The sequence below is a fragment of the Cetorhinus maximus genome, chromosome 1 (assembly GCF_964194155.1).
Source record: "Cetorhinus maximus chromosome 1, sCetMax3.hap1.1, whole genome shotgun sequence".
Classification (NCBI taxonomy): domain Eukaryota; kingdom Metazoa; phylum Chordata; class Chondrichthyes; order Lamniformes; family Cetorhinidae; genus Cetorhinus; species Cetorhinus maximus.
Window position 1 is genome coordinate 203,457,424 of NC_135879.1, and position 12,981 is coordinate 203,470,404.

At 42.1% G+C, this 12,981-nt stretch overlaps 1 protein-coding gene across 2 annotated transcripts in view; it reads right to left on the reverse strand.

The window, feature by feature from the left end:
- The window catches only part of nedd4l (NEDD4 like E3 ubiquitin protein ligase), a 426,083-nt gene that overhangs the window by 253,735 nt on the left and 159,367 nt on the right, over nucleotides 1–12,981 (reverse strand). For both annotated transcript variants that reach the window (XM_078551960.1, XM_078551971.1), the window contains one exon: nucleotides 4,979–5,060. In XM_078551960.1, coding sequence (XP_078408086.1) covers nucleotides 4,979–5,060 — 82 coding nt within the window. The remainder of the gene's footprint in view (nucleotides 1–4,978; nucleotides 5,061–12,981) is intronic.

The window sequence follows — 12,981 nt, forward strand, 5'->3', positions numbered from 1 at the left end:
AGCTCTAGTCTCTCCGACAAAAGGAGATATCCTCCCGATATCCATCCTATCAAGTGCCTTCAGGATCTTATGTTTCATTCTTCTAAACTCCAATGGGTATAGGTCCAACCTGTTCAACCTTTCTTCATAAGGCAAGCCCTTCATCTCAGGAGTGAGTCAAGTGAACCTTCTCAGAATTACTTCCAACACAATTATGTCTTTTTTCAAAGAGAGTGTAAAACCGTATACAGTACTCCAGGTGTGGTCTCACCAAGGCCCTGTACAGTAACAGTAAAACTTCCTGACTTTTATATTCCATTCCTCTTGCAATAAACACCAACTTTCTCTACCAGTTTCTGACTTTATTTCAGATTTCCAGCATCTTTTTTAAAAAAAATACAGAAGGGATCTCCTTTGAAAAATAATACATTACATAAAAGCCTTGTCATGTGGGGGTTAAAATGGAATTAGCCTTATGATTACACCCCAAAAGATAGATTATGAAATGAGGGTTAAAGTCAATAAAACTCAGAAGTGTTCATTCCTAGCATAATGCAAATCTGATCTGACATAGGATGCTACTTTACAAATTTGGCATTGAGATCATGCCTTACTGCTGGGCAGTGTTAATGTACAATGCAACTCAGATGCCTGCGACACGTGCAGGTAGCTGGACAAAGATCCTAGTTGGACGGAAGGCTGAAAATACAGCTGGTGAACAATAACTCATTTGAACATTATACTTTGTGAAGGCGGTTCTGTTCATTTGTTTTTGCCCTGCTGCGTTTGCTAAGAGAATACTTAAGACTCAAATCATGATCAACCTATGGCAGGTTGGGTCAAACTTTGTACAATATGGCCTCAGTAAACTTGCGCTGCTCTTCTGAAAAGTTTACTTCAATCAAGCTTTAAGGTGTCAGTAGTGGAAGCTACACATCAAGGTATAAGCTCCAAACTGTTACCCATTTCCTCATTCCAAATGACACTTAAATGCCCTCAGAAATGGCTTAGCAAGCAACTCAGTTTAAGGGCAAGTCGGGATGGGCAACAAATGCTGGCCTTGCTGGCTACGCCCATGAAATAATTTTTAAAAACACAACCGGTCCATTTTACTTTCAATAGCTTGACTCAAAGTTGCAATATAGATTGGAATCTCTGAGAATGACAACTATTAATAATATTAATATTAATATTATTTACATATAATTAAATTTAGATTATATATTGTTTTAAAAAAAGATTGCTTCAAATACCTGGGGTCAGTGATGGCAGAAGATGGAGGTATGGCAATGGAAATTAAGCAGTGGAGTAGCTCTGGTTGGAGTAACTGAAAGAAATGCAGTGCAGTGTTGCGAGAAAGAAAAGTACCGCAGGAACTGAAAGGAAGAATGTACAGAACAGTTGTGAGACCAGCCTTGTTATATAATGCAGAAACCTGAACAACATCAAGAAGAAAGGAACAACAACTGGATACTAACGAGATGCAGATGCTGAGATAGATATGTGGAGTGATGAGAAGGGACAAGGTCAGGAAAAAGTCAGTCAGGGGTCAGTGAAGACTGTGGAAGCATCGAAGAAAGTAGCCAAGAAGAGACTGAAATTGCATGGTCATCTGTTGAAGGCTTATAGGTGTCTACGGCACAGGAGGCGGCATTTCGGCCATCATGTCAGCACCGGTCAACAAAGATCTGACTATACTAATCCCATTTTCCAGTGCTTGGCCCATAGCCCTGGAGGCTATGGCAATGCAAGCGGAAATCTAAATACTTCTTAAAATGTTATGAGAGTTTCTGACTCCACCACCCTTTTCAGGCAGCGAGTTCCAGACTTCCACCACCCTCTGGGTGAAAAGATTTCTCAACTCCCCTCTTAGCCTTCTACCTCTTACCTTAAATCTATGCCCCCTGGATATTGACCCCTCTACTAATGGGAAAAGTGCCTTCCTATCCACCTTATCTATGCCCCTCAATCTTATACACCTCTCTCAGGGTCCCTCTCAAGCTTCGTTGCTCCAAGGAAAACAACTCCAGCCTATCCAATCTTTCCTCGTACCTCAGACCCTCCAGCCCAGGCAGCATCCTGGTAAATCTCCTTTCCAGTGCAATCACATCCTTCCTATAATGTGGTGACCAGGACTGCACGCAGTTCTCTAGTTGTGGCCTAACCAGCATTTTATACAGTTCCAGCATAACGTCCCTGCTCTTGTATTCTATGCCTCGACTAATAAAGGAAAAGTGCCCCATATGCCTTCTTAACCACCTTATCTATCTGCCCTGCTACCTTCAAGGATCTATGGATATGCACACCAAGGTCCCTCTGATCTTCAGTACTTTACAGGGTCCTAGCATTCATAGTGTAATCCCTTCCATTGTTAGCCCTCCCCAACTGTATTACCTCACACTTTTCCGGGTTGAATTCCATTCGCCAGGGCTCTTCCCACTTGACCAGTCCATTGATATCCTCCTGCAGTTTAAGGCTATCCTCCTCAATATTTACCACCTTACCAATTTTCATGTCATCCACGAACTTCTTGATCATACCCCCTACATTTAAGTCCAAATCATTTCTGTACACCACAAACAGCAAGAGCCCCAGCACCGAGCCCTGTGGAACCTCACTGGAAACAGACTTCCAGCCACAGGAACATCCCTCTACCATCACCCTCTGCTTCCTGCCTCTCAGCCAACTTTGGATCCAACATGCCACTTTGCCTTGGATCCCATGGGCTCTTACTTTCTTGACCAGAGAGTTGTAGAGAAAACATATGGTGAGGGTTGGGTGGCTTGGTTGTTAAAGGTTAAAGTGCGGCTCACGTTGTCTTACTGGGAAGGTGCTGCAAGATATTCACACCTATAAACAATGACCAGAGTAGGTGTGTTGACTGTGGATAAACTGTTAGGGCCGGATTTTCGCAGAGGCAGAAGAACCCCAGAGCCATTTAAAAATGGCAGGTGAGGCTAGATTCTGGGATTCCTGCCCCCATCCCCAGTGCCCCCAATTTTTGCTGGCATAGGATAAGAGTACAAACGAAGAGGCTGCACCCTGCTCTCCCGACCTGACCGACTCCATTGCGGGAATAGGCATCGTTCACCCCACCCCCCCAAATTTTCGTGGAGTCAGGCCAGCTTCTCCATGACTCATGGTTCATGGATCTCAGAGAAGTCATCAAGTCTGAATTCAGGAATCTTTTGAAATTTATATTCTAAAGGTCTTGCCTATGCACCACTCCTATGCGCCATGCTAACTCATACCATCCCCCCTCCCCACCCAATCCAATTGCCTTTTATAGTCCCCATGCCAACTCATACATCCCCACCTACCACCATGGCCCCTTAAAACCTCCATGCCAATTCTTGCCCCACACCCACTCCCATAACCCCTTATGGCTCCCATTGCCACTCAATGCCAAATGACGCCCCTCATACCCTCCATACAAGCTCATGACACTTCTAGGCCCACTCACCTAGTTTTCACTATGTACAGAATCACTGAACCCCTTGGTAACAATACCATGTGTGAAAATGCTTAGAAAAAAAACCATTCATAATTTTTTGATATGCTCCCACAGCCCCATAAAAGTGTCAATTAAATAGATCATTAACCTCTCAATAACAGAAGCATTAAGCACTTGACACCTCTTCATTCATTCATGTGCTCTCTATCTTAAGGCAGATCCTTGGCTCACTGTCTACTGATGCTTCATCCTGAGCTGTTTCCTGGGCAGTTTTTTTTTGGTCAGTGGTGATCTGCCATTGCTTTCACTCACAGAAACAGAGCGAAAAGGTAGGTCATAAGTTCACTTCAGCTGAAATGGGAATTGAACCCGTGTTGTTGGCATTATTCTAAAACCACAGGCTAGCCAACTGAACTAACCAGCCTCCTTGAGACCTCTTAACATTATGCAAATAAACATTGGGGCATCAACAAAAGAGATCACAGAAAAAATAACTTACTATAACATCAGAAAGACTGAATGCCCAGACTATTATAAAAGGACTGTGAAAGTGAATTTGTTTACACAAGCGTACTGGTGTTGATTCTGCTTGACTGACATCTCTAAGAGGTTATAAGAAGTTTTCTTTTCTACGATCTCTTTTGTTAACGTTTCAATGTTTAACTGCACAAGGTTGAGGTATCAAGTGCTTAAGGTTTCTGTTATTGGTACTTTAATGGCCTGCTTGATTGTCCCTACAACCCCACATAGGTGTCAGAGAAAGAGAGTAAACGGTCAAGTGCGAGCGCGAGAGTAGGCAGTCGAGCGCGAGAGCAGGCAGTCGAGCAGGCGCCAGCCAGAGAGGAAGACAGGAAGAGAGGGGGAGAGGAAGAGAGGGGGAGAGGAAGAGATGGGGAGAGACACAGAAATACAGAGAAAGTGTGTGCGAGAGAGAGACAGAGAGAAAGACAGGGAGAGAGAGAAAGGTGAGGAGGGAGAGCAGAAAGAAAGATGCAACTTGTCCAGCAATTTGAGTAGAGAATTCTGGCCCTACCAGTCACCATGTGAAACGTGGACGGGAGCTCATCTTCAGATTGGAGACACCAAATTTGAGGATTTAAATGAGATGGAAAATTCACCTAGCTTGGCTAGAGGAAGGATCTCCAATTGGTCCCTGACCGTGAAAGTCAGATCTGCTATCAGTTGTAATCCAGCTGGGAAAGGAAAAGAAAGGAAGCCCTCAGGAGCCAAGAATCACTTTGGCCTGATTGCTCCAGAATGAAGCGACCACTTAAGAGATAGTATGAAGCACAACTATTATCTATGAATTTGGGTGTGTGGGTTAAGTGGGCAAAGTTCTTTTCTGTAGTTTCAAGTAGAATTTGTCTTCATTGCTTCTAATGTGCCTGTTACAGTAAAAGTCTTAAAGCTTGAAATCTTGTTGTGTGATGCTTTCAGTTATAGACACCAGAAGTTCAAAATTCTTCTTAAAAGTTATCAGTCTCTATAGGGACAGAGTCAATTCTTGGCACTCCTGGCACAATTACAAAAAATCCAAAAATTTACCTTTTTGATTGTTTTTGTCTGAATCAAAGCGAGTTCTCGGTTCTCGTCAGCCACGTACAAGGACAACTTCACATAAGGATCACTGAAAAAGTGAAAAATATTGAAGTTAAACTACAGCATTAGTTCAAATTTACTTGAACCCTTATATACTCCATGCCACAATCAATACCCAACTATATCAAAGGCTGCAGGTTATCCGCTCACTGGCTCTTCTGTGAAATCAATTCTCAACTGCACAAGATTGTTTGACTGGCCTTCCTCAATGTCCATTCTATAGTGTGGCAAACCTTGGGAAGCAGGAGAAGGGCCCTTATACCTACCACACCTCCCAACAATCTTCTGTCATACATAATCAATAGGGAAAAAGAGCCAATAATGGCTGTTTGCTGAAGAGGGATATTTATCATTCCGCCAGATATAAAATGACTTCCATACGGTTGTGCACCTCACCTGCTTTTTTTTTAATTCATTCACGGGATGTGGGCTCCGCTGGCTGGGCCAGCATTTATTGCCCATCCCTAGTTTCACCTTGAGAAGGTGGTGGTTAGCTGCCTTCTTGAACCACTGCAGTCCATGTGGTGTAGGTACATCCACAGTGCTCTTAGGGAGGGAGTTCCAGGATTTTGACCCAGCAACAGTGAAGGAACGGTAATATATTTCCAAGTCAGGGTGGTGAGTGGTTTGGAGGGGAACATGCAAGTGGTGGTGTTCCCATCTATCTGCTGCCCTTGTCCTCCTAGATGGTAGTGGTCATGGGTTTGGAAGGTGCTATCTAAGGAGCCTTGGTGAATTCCTGCAGTGCATCTTGTAGAAGGGTACACACTGCTGCTACTGTGCATCGGTGGTGGAGGGAGTGAATGTTTGTGGATAGGGTGCCAATCAATCAGGCTGCTTTGTCCTGGGTGGTTGTCAAGATTTTTGAGTGTTGTGGGAGCTGCACTCATCTAGGCAAGTGGGGAGTATTCCATCACACTTCAAACTTGCACTTTGTAGATGATGGACAGGCTTTGGGAAGTCAGGAGCGTGACCTCACCTGCTTTATATGCATTAAATTGGTTTTCTGGTTCATTAATGAGTAAAAGCATCCCATGGGGAACCATTCTACATAGGCCATGTTCTACCAGTCATCGAAGCCGAATTAGCTGCCCTAAGCCAGGATGGCAGCAGACATGATAAACTGATGTCAGGAACTCTGGGCTTTGAAGGCCAAAGGAAAAAAATTAAAACAAAATCAAGTACTCATCATCATATTCCACTGACTACTGCAGTAAAGCAAATTCCTCTTCACCAATGCTATCCCACTTGCCCATCACAGAAAATCTCAACTGACTACCGATGTTCTCCAATGCACTCACTTCAAAATCTTTGTTGTCAGTTTTAATCACCTCCTTGCCTACCTTGCACCCAACACCCAAGGCAGAGTCTTCAACCAACTAAGGCCTACCCATTGGAACTACCTCCAGAAATCTCTCCATGGTTGAAAATTTCTTCAAAACCTCTCTCCTCAATTTAGCTTCAATTACCCTTCTAATCTCTTCCTTCCTGGTTCATTTTAAGCTTCTAGGATGTTGGCATTTTTATAAGGATGTTGTGACTTTATGACAAAGGGGCGCTACAAAAGGTATGCCTCCAATAACACAATGTAAAACAGAATATAGTCACTGTGCAGGCTCAAATGAAACGACACTACAGTGTGAGTCAATGCTCTTGAGGAACAAAGAAAATTGAATGGGGGGAGTGGGGGAGAGGGAGGAAGAGAGAGAAAGAGAGAGAGAGAGGAAAAATAACTTTCAGGTAAAACACTGCTTGAACAATGTGTCCTGACTTTAGTTGCTTGTATTTTGTGGTAGGTTATGGAAGACTCATTTCAGTGTGCACCTCATTTTCTATAAACAAGTGACTGTGTTGTGCAAGAGGCTGAGAATAAAAAGAATCATACACAAGAAAAGAACTTTACTAGAACTTGAAACAATCAGATGCGGAAATACAACTTATTCATTAAACTTCCAGTACAAACACCAGAAACTCTTATTACCTATCAGAATTCATCTTGTCCAGGAGATTCATCTCTCGATCTCTCAATCCTATTTTCACAGAACTGCTGCCCATGTATCTCCTCTTCCTGACCACCGTGTTAGGATATATAAATGGTTCCCTCTCATCCATAGTGTCTCACTTCCTTTTAAATCTGTTGTGAACACCTTCCCATTCAAAATCCCCACCCTTCACCATCTCTCCCAGCAAACTACCTCCCCCTTCTCTAACCTCCCTTTCTTCTCCCAAGTTGATTTACATGCTGCTTCCTCCCAGATCCTTGACCATCATTCCTGCAAAGCCTAAGCCTCTCCAAACAAGTTTCTGCCCCTGCCACAGCATTTATCAGTCATAAATGACTTGTTACTCCTAATCCTTCTCCACCTGTCTGAAGCCTTAAATATTTGGCCATACCATCCTTCTCCCATGCTTCTCCTGTAACTTCCAACTTAACATGACTGCCCTCTCCTGGTTTCATTTTAATCTATCCAGTCATAACCAGAAAAATATATTTAATAGTTTCTCTTTTCGCTCCTACATCATTAACTCTGGAGGCATCTTAAGGATCTATATCTTTGGCTTCCTCTAATTTTTCATCCATATGCTGCCCTTTGGAAAATGTACCACATTCCACATGAGCACTGACAACCCTCAGCTCTATCTCACAACCACCTCTCTCAATCACTCCATCAACAGCCTACCATTTAGCATTCAGTATTTTCAACATGCAGTATTGGCCGAGCAGAAATTTTCTCCAATATTGGGAAACGAAGCCATTGTGTCTTTGGCCCCAGCCACAAACTCCATTTCATAACCACCAATTCCATCCCTCTCCCTGGGATGAATCAGAATGTTCACAACTCTGTCCTATATGGCCCTGAACTGAACTTCAGACCTGATATTCTCCCCACAACCAACACAGCTGGCTTCCTCCTCTGTAATATCACCCATTTCATTCCCTGCTTCAGGCCATCTGCTGCCAAAATCTGCTGCCCGCTCTGGTTACCTCCAGACTCAACTGCTCCAATGCTTTCCTGGCCAGCCTCCCATCTTCCCACCTTCTTAAACCTGAGCTCATCCTCTGCTGTCTATATCTTAAACAGCACAACACCCTGTACAATAATCATCCCTTGTCTCACATGCTAGTTCACATTTCAGTAATGCCTTAAATTTAAAATGGTCATCTTTGCTTTCATATGCCTACACCATGCTTCTCCACTGCCAGCCATAGTAAGCTCCTCCTTCCCAACAATGCTCTGAGAATATTGTGTTCCAATTCTGTCATTGAGCATCCTCTATTTTGTTTTCCCTATTGTTGGTGGCTGCAACCACTGGAATTTGAATGGCCTCCTTCTGTGCCATTAAGATTCTGTGATTCTGTAATTCCCTGCCTAAGCTTTTCTGACTTTCTATTGCTCTCTCTCCTCTCCAGACCCTTAAGTCATACTTCTTTTGACAAAACATTTGGTCATTTAGATCCTTATGCAGATGCGTGGTTGCTGCAAATTCTCTGATAATGCTGCTGTTTAAATGGCTGGAGTGTGATGCAGAATGATGCCAATGGCGCGGGTTTAATCTCTATACTCGCTGTGATAATTTATGGAGGCTTGCTTCCTCACCTTGCCCCACGTTTGCCCCTCAAGCATATAAAATCAACTGTTTCTCTCTAATGGAAGAGATGCCTGTGGTCCTTTGTGGACTATGGCTAAATGCTGCTATAAAGTGTTTTGGTGACATTTTACTACATTAAAGGCATTTTGTCATTGTATTTACTACATTAAATGCAATTTGTCGTTGTATTCTACATTGGTTGCTGTCAGAAATTGCGCAGGTTCTTACCCAGGTTAGTGTAAAGTTTTACATTTCAAATAGTAACTGAACTAGGGCAATTAAGTGTGCTGAACAGGACACATTACATTTTACAGCCTTAGCAGAAATTTTCATGGTCACATTCATCTACAATACTACATTTGTGCCCATGAAATTATACAATGTTATGTTAATAATTATTGCTGTAAAAATTGCTGGGATGCAACAAAACTCTCTGATTCAGCACTTTTGTTAAAAAAAATAAGATCACATTAAATCTATTCACACCATCACAAAGGTTAAAATACCATAAATTCCGTTCTTAAAATATTTTACTTTAAAATTTGGATGAGTATTTTAAATAACAAATTTTATAATCTTCATTAAATAAGCCTATAAGAAAAATACAACCATGGCCATCTCAAAAGTGATCAAGAGCAGCCCAGTTGTATACATGAACTTAACAATATAATTATTAATTTAATTACAACTTATTAGTATTTTTGAAATTCATCAAATGATCCGAGGGAAGACAGGTTGCTCAGCACAAAAGCAAAAAGCTGCTTCTTTTTGAAAACCTCAATCTTCTGTAACTTTCATTCATGTAATCTTGTTACCTTACTTAGTTTTCATACATGTTTTTCAAGGCAAGTTACGTGCAAAGATTAATATTTCCAATGGTGCAAGTCCAATCTTAAAATTCAAACTTATTTCACATGGGTAGGCAATGCGAGGCGTTGCAGACTTATTCCTTTACTTAAATAGGTTGCTCTGCAATTTCCTGCTGCATTTTAGTACAATACTTCTGATCTTCAATCATCCAGTATGGAGCGGGAGGCAGGCAAGTCAGAGGACCTCCTTGTGTCTGTTTCTGGGCCCGGCAAAGATGGCCATCTCTTTCACCAGTTACTCCATGCCTGAATGGCTTGGGAGAGAGAACATGGAGCCCTCTTGTGTCTTTCTCAAGATATAGTTCCCCACTGACATCGAGAATGTTGCAAGAAATTCGAGATTCCTACACACATGAAGTTATCACAATTAAATATCATATCTCAGTCAACAGCAGGGGGAGCTCTGCATTAGCTACATAAGACAGTCAAGTCTGCCTTTGCATTTGTTGCAGATTCTTATGGGAAAACTCGATGACGTGCTTCACAAGAATACACAGCACACACGACCAATACAGCCTACAAAAGATAGACCCTCCTTGCCCAAGCCCCACAAAAGAAGTTTTTGCCCACTGCTGTGAGGAAAACTTGTAAAGAAATAAAACAGCAGTAAAGAATGGGTACAGCAAGATCACAAAAGATTTTCACAAAGATTTCTGTACCTTGGTCGACACAAACTTTCATAGGCAGCTCTGGTATATGTAGATCCTAGTGTTATGCAACATATTACCCTTCCTACAATCAATCAATAAATTTTATAATATAATTGGGCTCCTTTACACACAGCATGATTACCATAACAAAAATAATACTTGCAATACTTCCAGCCAAACAAGCACTCTACTGGGTCTAGTTCAGAATGTCACAACTGCATGTGCTTTGCAGTAGCAATCTCCCTTCTGTAATTGACGCATATACCATTTTATAACAATGCAAGACTAAATACTCTGCATATGTAAAACATGTGCACTATTCTGTAAGGTGGTGCATGTTGTTATAACCAAGTTAGTGGGGGTGGGAGATTGACTCCTCTCTGCCCTACTCCTGAGTTAAAGGGAGGTGATATTGCCAATATAATATGTGTATTTAATTTAATGCAAGAAATAAGGCAGCCAGGTTCCTTAATCTAACAAGTAAATTTAGTTAAACTCACTCAGGTAAAGATGGAGAAATTATTAACGAAAGGTTTAAAACATGCAAATGTGCCCAACTATCCACTAATACAAAAACACACATACACACACACATATGCGCACGCAGGAGCACGCACACGTGCACGCACACACAATTCCCCCACCCCCACCCTACCACGCATGCACAAAAAGAGATAAAGCTCTGCAGAGTATCACAGCTTAGAAACTAGGCCAAGTAAGAAGTCAGAAAAAATTTTTCAAGGATTGTCTAGAGACTTGTTTACAGCTGGAAGGCCCCTTTCCACAGTCGGTCTGCAGTTGTGGCTGGTTGATTCGGAGTTCTTCTTTAATAACTCGCGATTTGCAGCAACAAGGTCTTCTGGCAGGTTTTTCAACTCAAACAGTTCAACTTTGACGAGAGAAGTTCAGAAGAGAGAGAAATGGGCTAAGGCTGTTGCCCCTGTGGCAGTCTCTCTGACCATGCAAATCACGTAACCTCTCAGAGCTCCATAGTCTCTGTGTTTCTATAAAAGCAGCATGTGTTCTTCGCGAATGCTACACAGTAGCTGCTGTAAGCCAGTGTCCTTTGCTTAGGAAAAGTGCTCTTTTCAGAAAGATTCAATACATATGTATGCCCAGGCGATGACAGTATAAAGTAATATATTTTCAGCTGATTACATTATAAATTAATATTTTATATAACACACCTTCGTAACAATGTTTACAACAAAATTGTTTAGTGTCATTCAGTTCAGATACTCAATGATAATTTAAAAATGTACTGCAGAAATATTTTTTCCAGTTTCTCATATTTTTCTTTTAAAATTTGGGGAATAATTCGGATTTCATTGATAGTTAAAATTGCTAGTCAGCAATTTTGGAATTAAGTCTTCCAACAACTGTCAATTACATTATGAAGTGCATGCAGTTGCCATATCTACACACATAGAAATGGCGAATTTTGTGCTTTTGTGCATTCCATAACATTATCATTTTTTTGATAGGAGCTACATGTGTCAATTTGTTATTATATATGTGTGTACATACACTCATGTGCATACATACACTCATGTGCATACATACATATGGACTATAATCTTGCAGAAAAAAAGAGCATGGCTAGCCATTTCAATTTTACTGTTAGAAACAACAGGACAAAAATTGCCACTGTCGCTCCTACCAGAAAGTGATCATGTTACGAAATGCACAAAAAGCCCAGAATTCACCTTTTTCCAAAAGAATGGATGGATACTGCAACTAGAGGTTTCTTTTTAAATTGAGGGAAGGGTACAATAACAATTTCACAATAATCAGCTGCCAGAACATGACAGACCTTCAGACATAGCATGCACTTCATGAATCCTCCAAGAGATACCAAAACCAATGAAACATCAACTCAAGAGGGATGTAGGTGTTGCTGGCTAGTTGAGCAATAATTGTTCTTCACTGGGTGTTCTTGTGTAGCGCTGATGGGCCTGGAACTGGAACGACCGGAGGCCTTGTGAAGATGCTCACACAAAGCAGTTAGGTAGAGAGCTCGAGTGTTTTTCCCCCAGTAACAATGAAGGAATGGAGATGTATTTCCAAGTCAGGATGGTGTGTGACTTGGAGGAGATTCCTTGGAGGTGATAGTGTTCCCATGCATCAATTGTCCTTGTTCTTCCAGGTAATGGAGACCGCCTAGGTGATGCCTAGTTTCATGAGCATTTTGTTATAGCTGCACGCAAACAGGCGAGTGGAGAGTATTCAATCACACTCCTGACTTATGCCTCATAGCAAGAGAGGCTTTGGGGAGTTCGTATGCAAGTCACACAACATAGAATAATTAGCCTCTGATCTGCTCTAGCAGCCATGATATTCATGCAGCTTGACCAGGTGAGCTTCTGATCAATGACATTCCCCCAGGATTTTGATGGTGGGAGACTTACCAATGGTAATGCCAGTGAATGTCAATAGGTGGTGGCTAGCCTCTCTATTGTTGGAGATGACCATTGCCTGGCACTTGTGTGGCACAAATAATATTTGCCACTTAGCAGCTCTAGACCTGGATGTTGTCCAGGTCTTGCTGCATGTGGACATGGACTGCTTCAGTATCTGAGGAGTTGGGGATAGCACTGAATGCTCTGCAATCACCAGCAAACAGCCTTACCTCTGACCTGGAGGGATGGTCATTGGTGAAGCAGTTGAAGATGGTTGGGCCTACCCTGAGGAACTCCTCCAGCAATCCCCTGGGTTTCAGATGATTGGCCTGCAATAACTGCGACCATTTTGCTTTGTTTCCCTCCAGCCACTGGTGAGCTTTCTTCTCGATTCTCAATGGCTGGACGGTTGCTTCATTATCTGAGGAGTTGTAAATGAA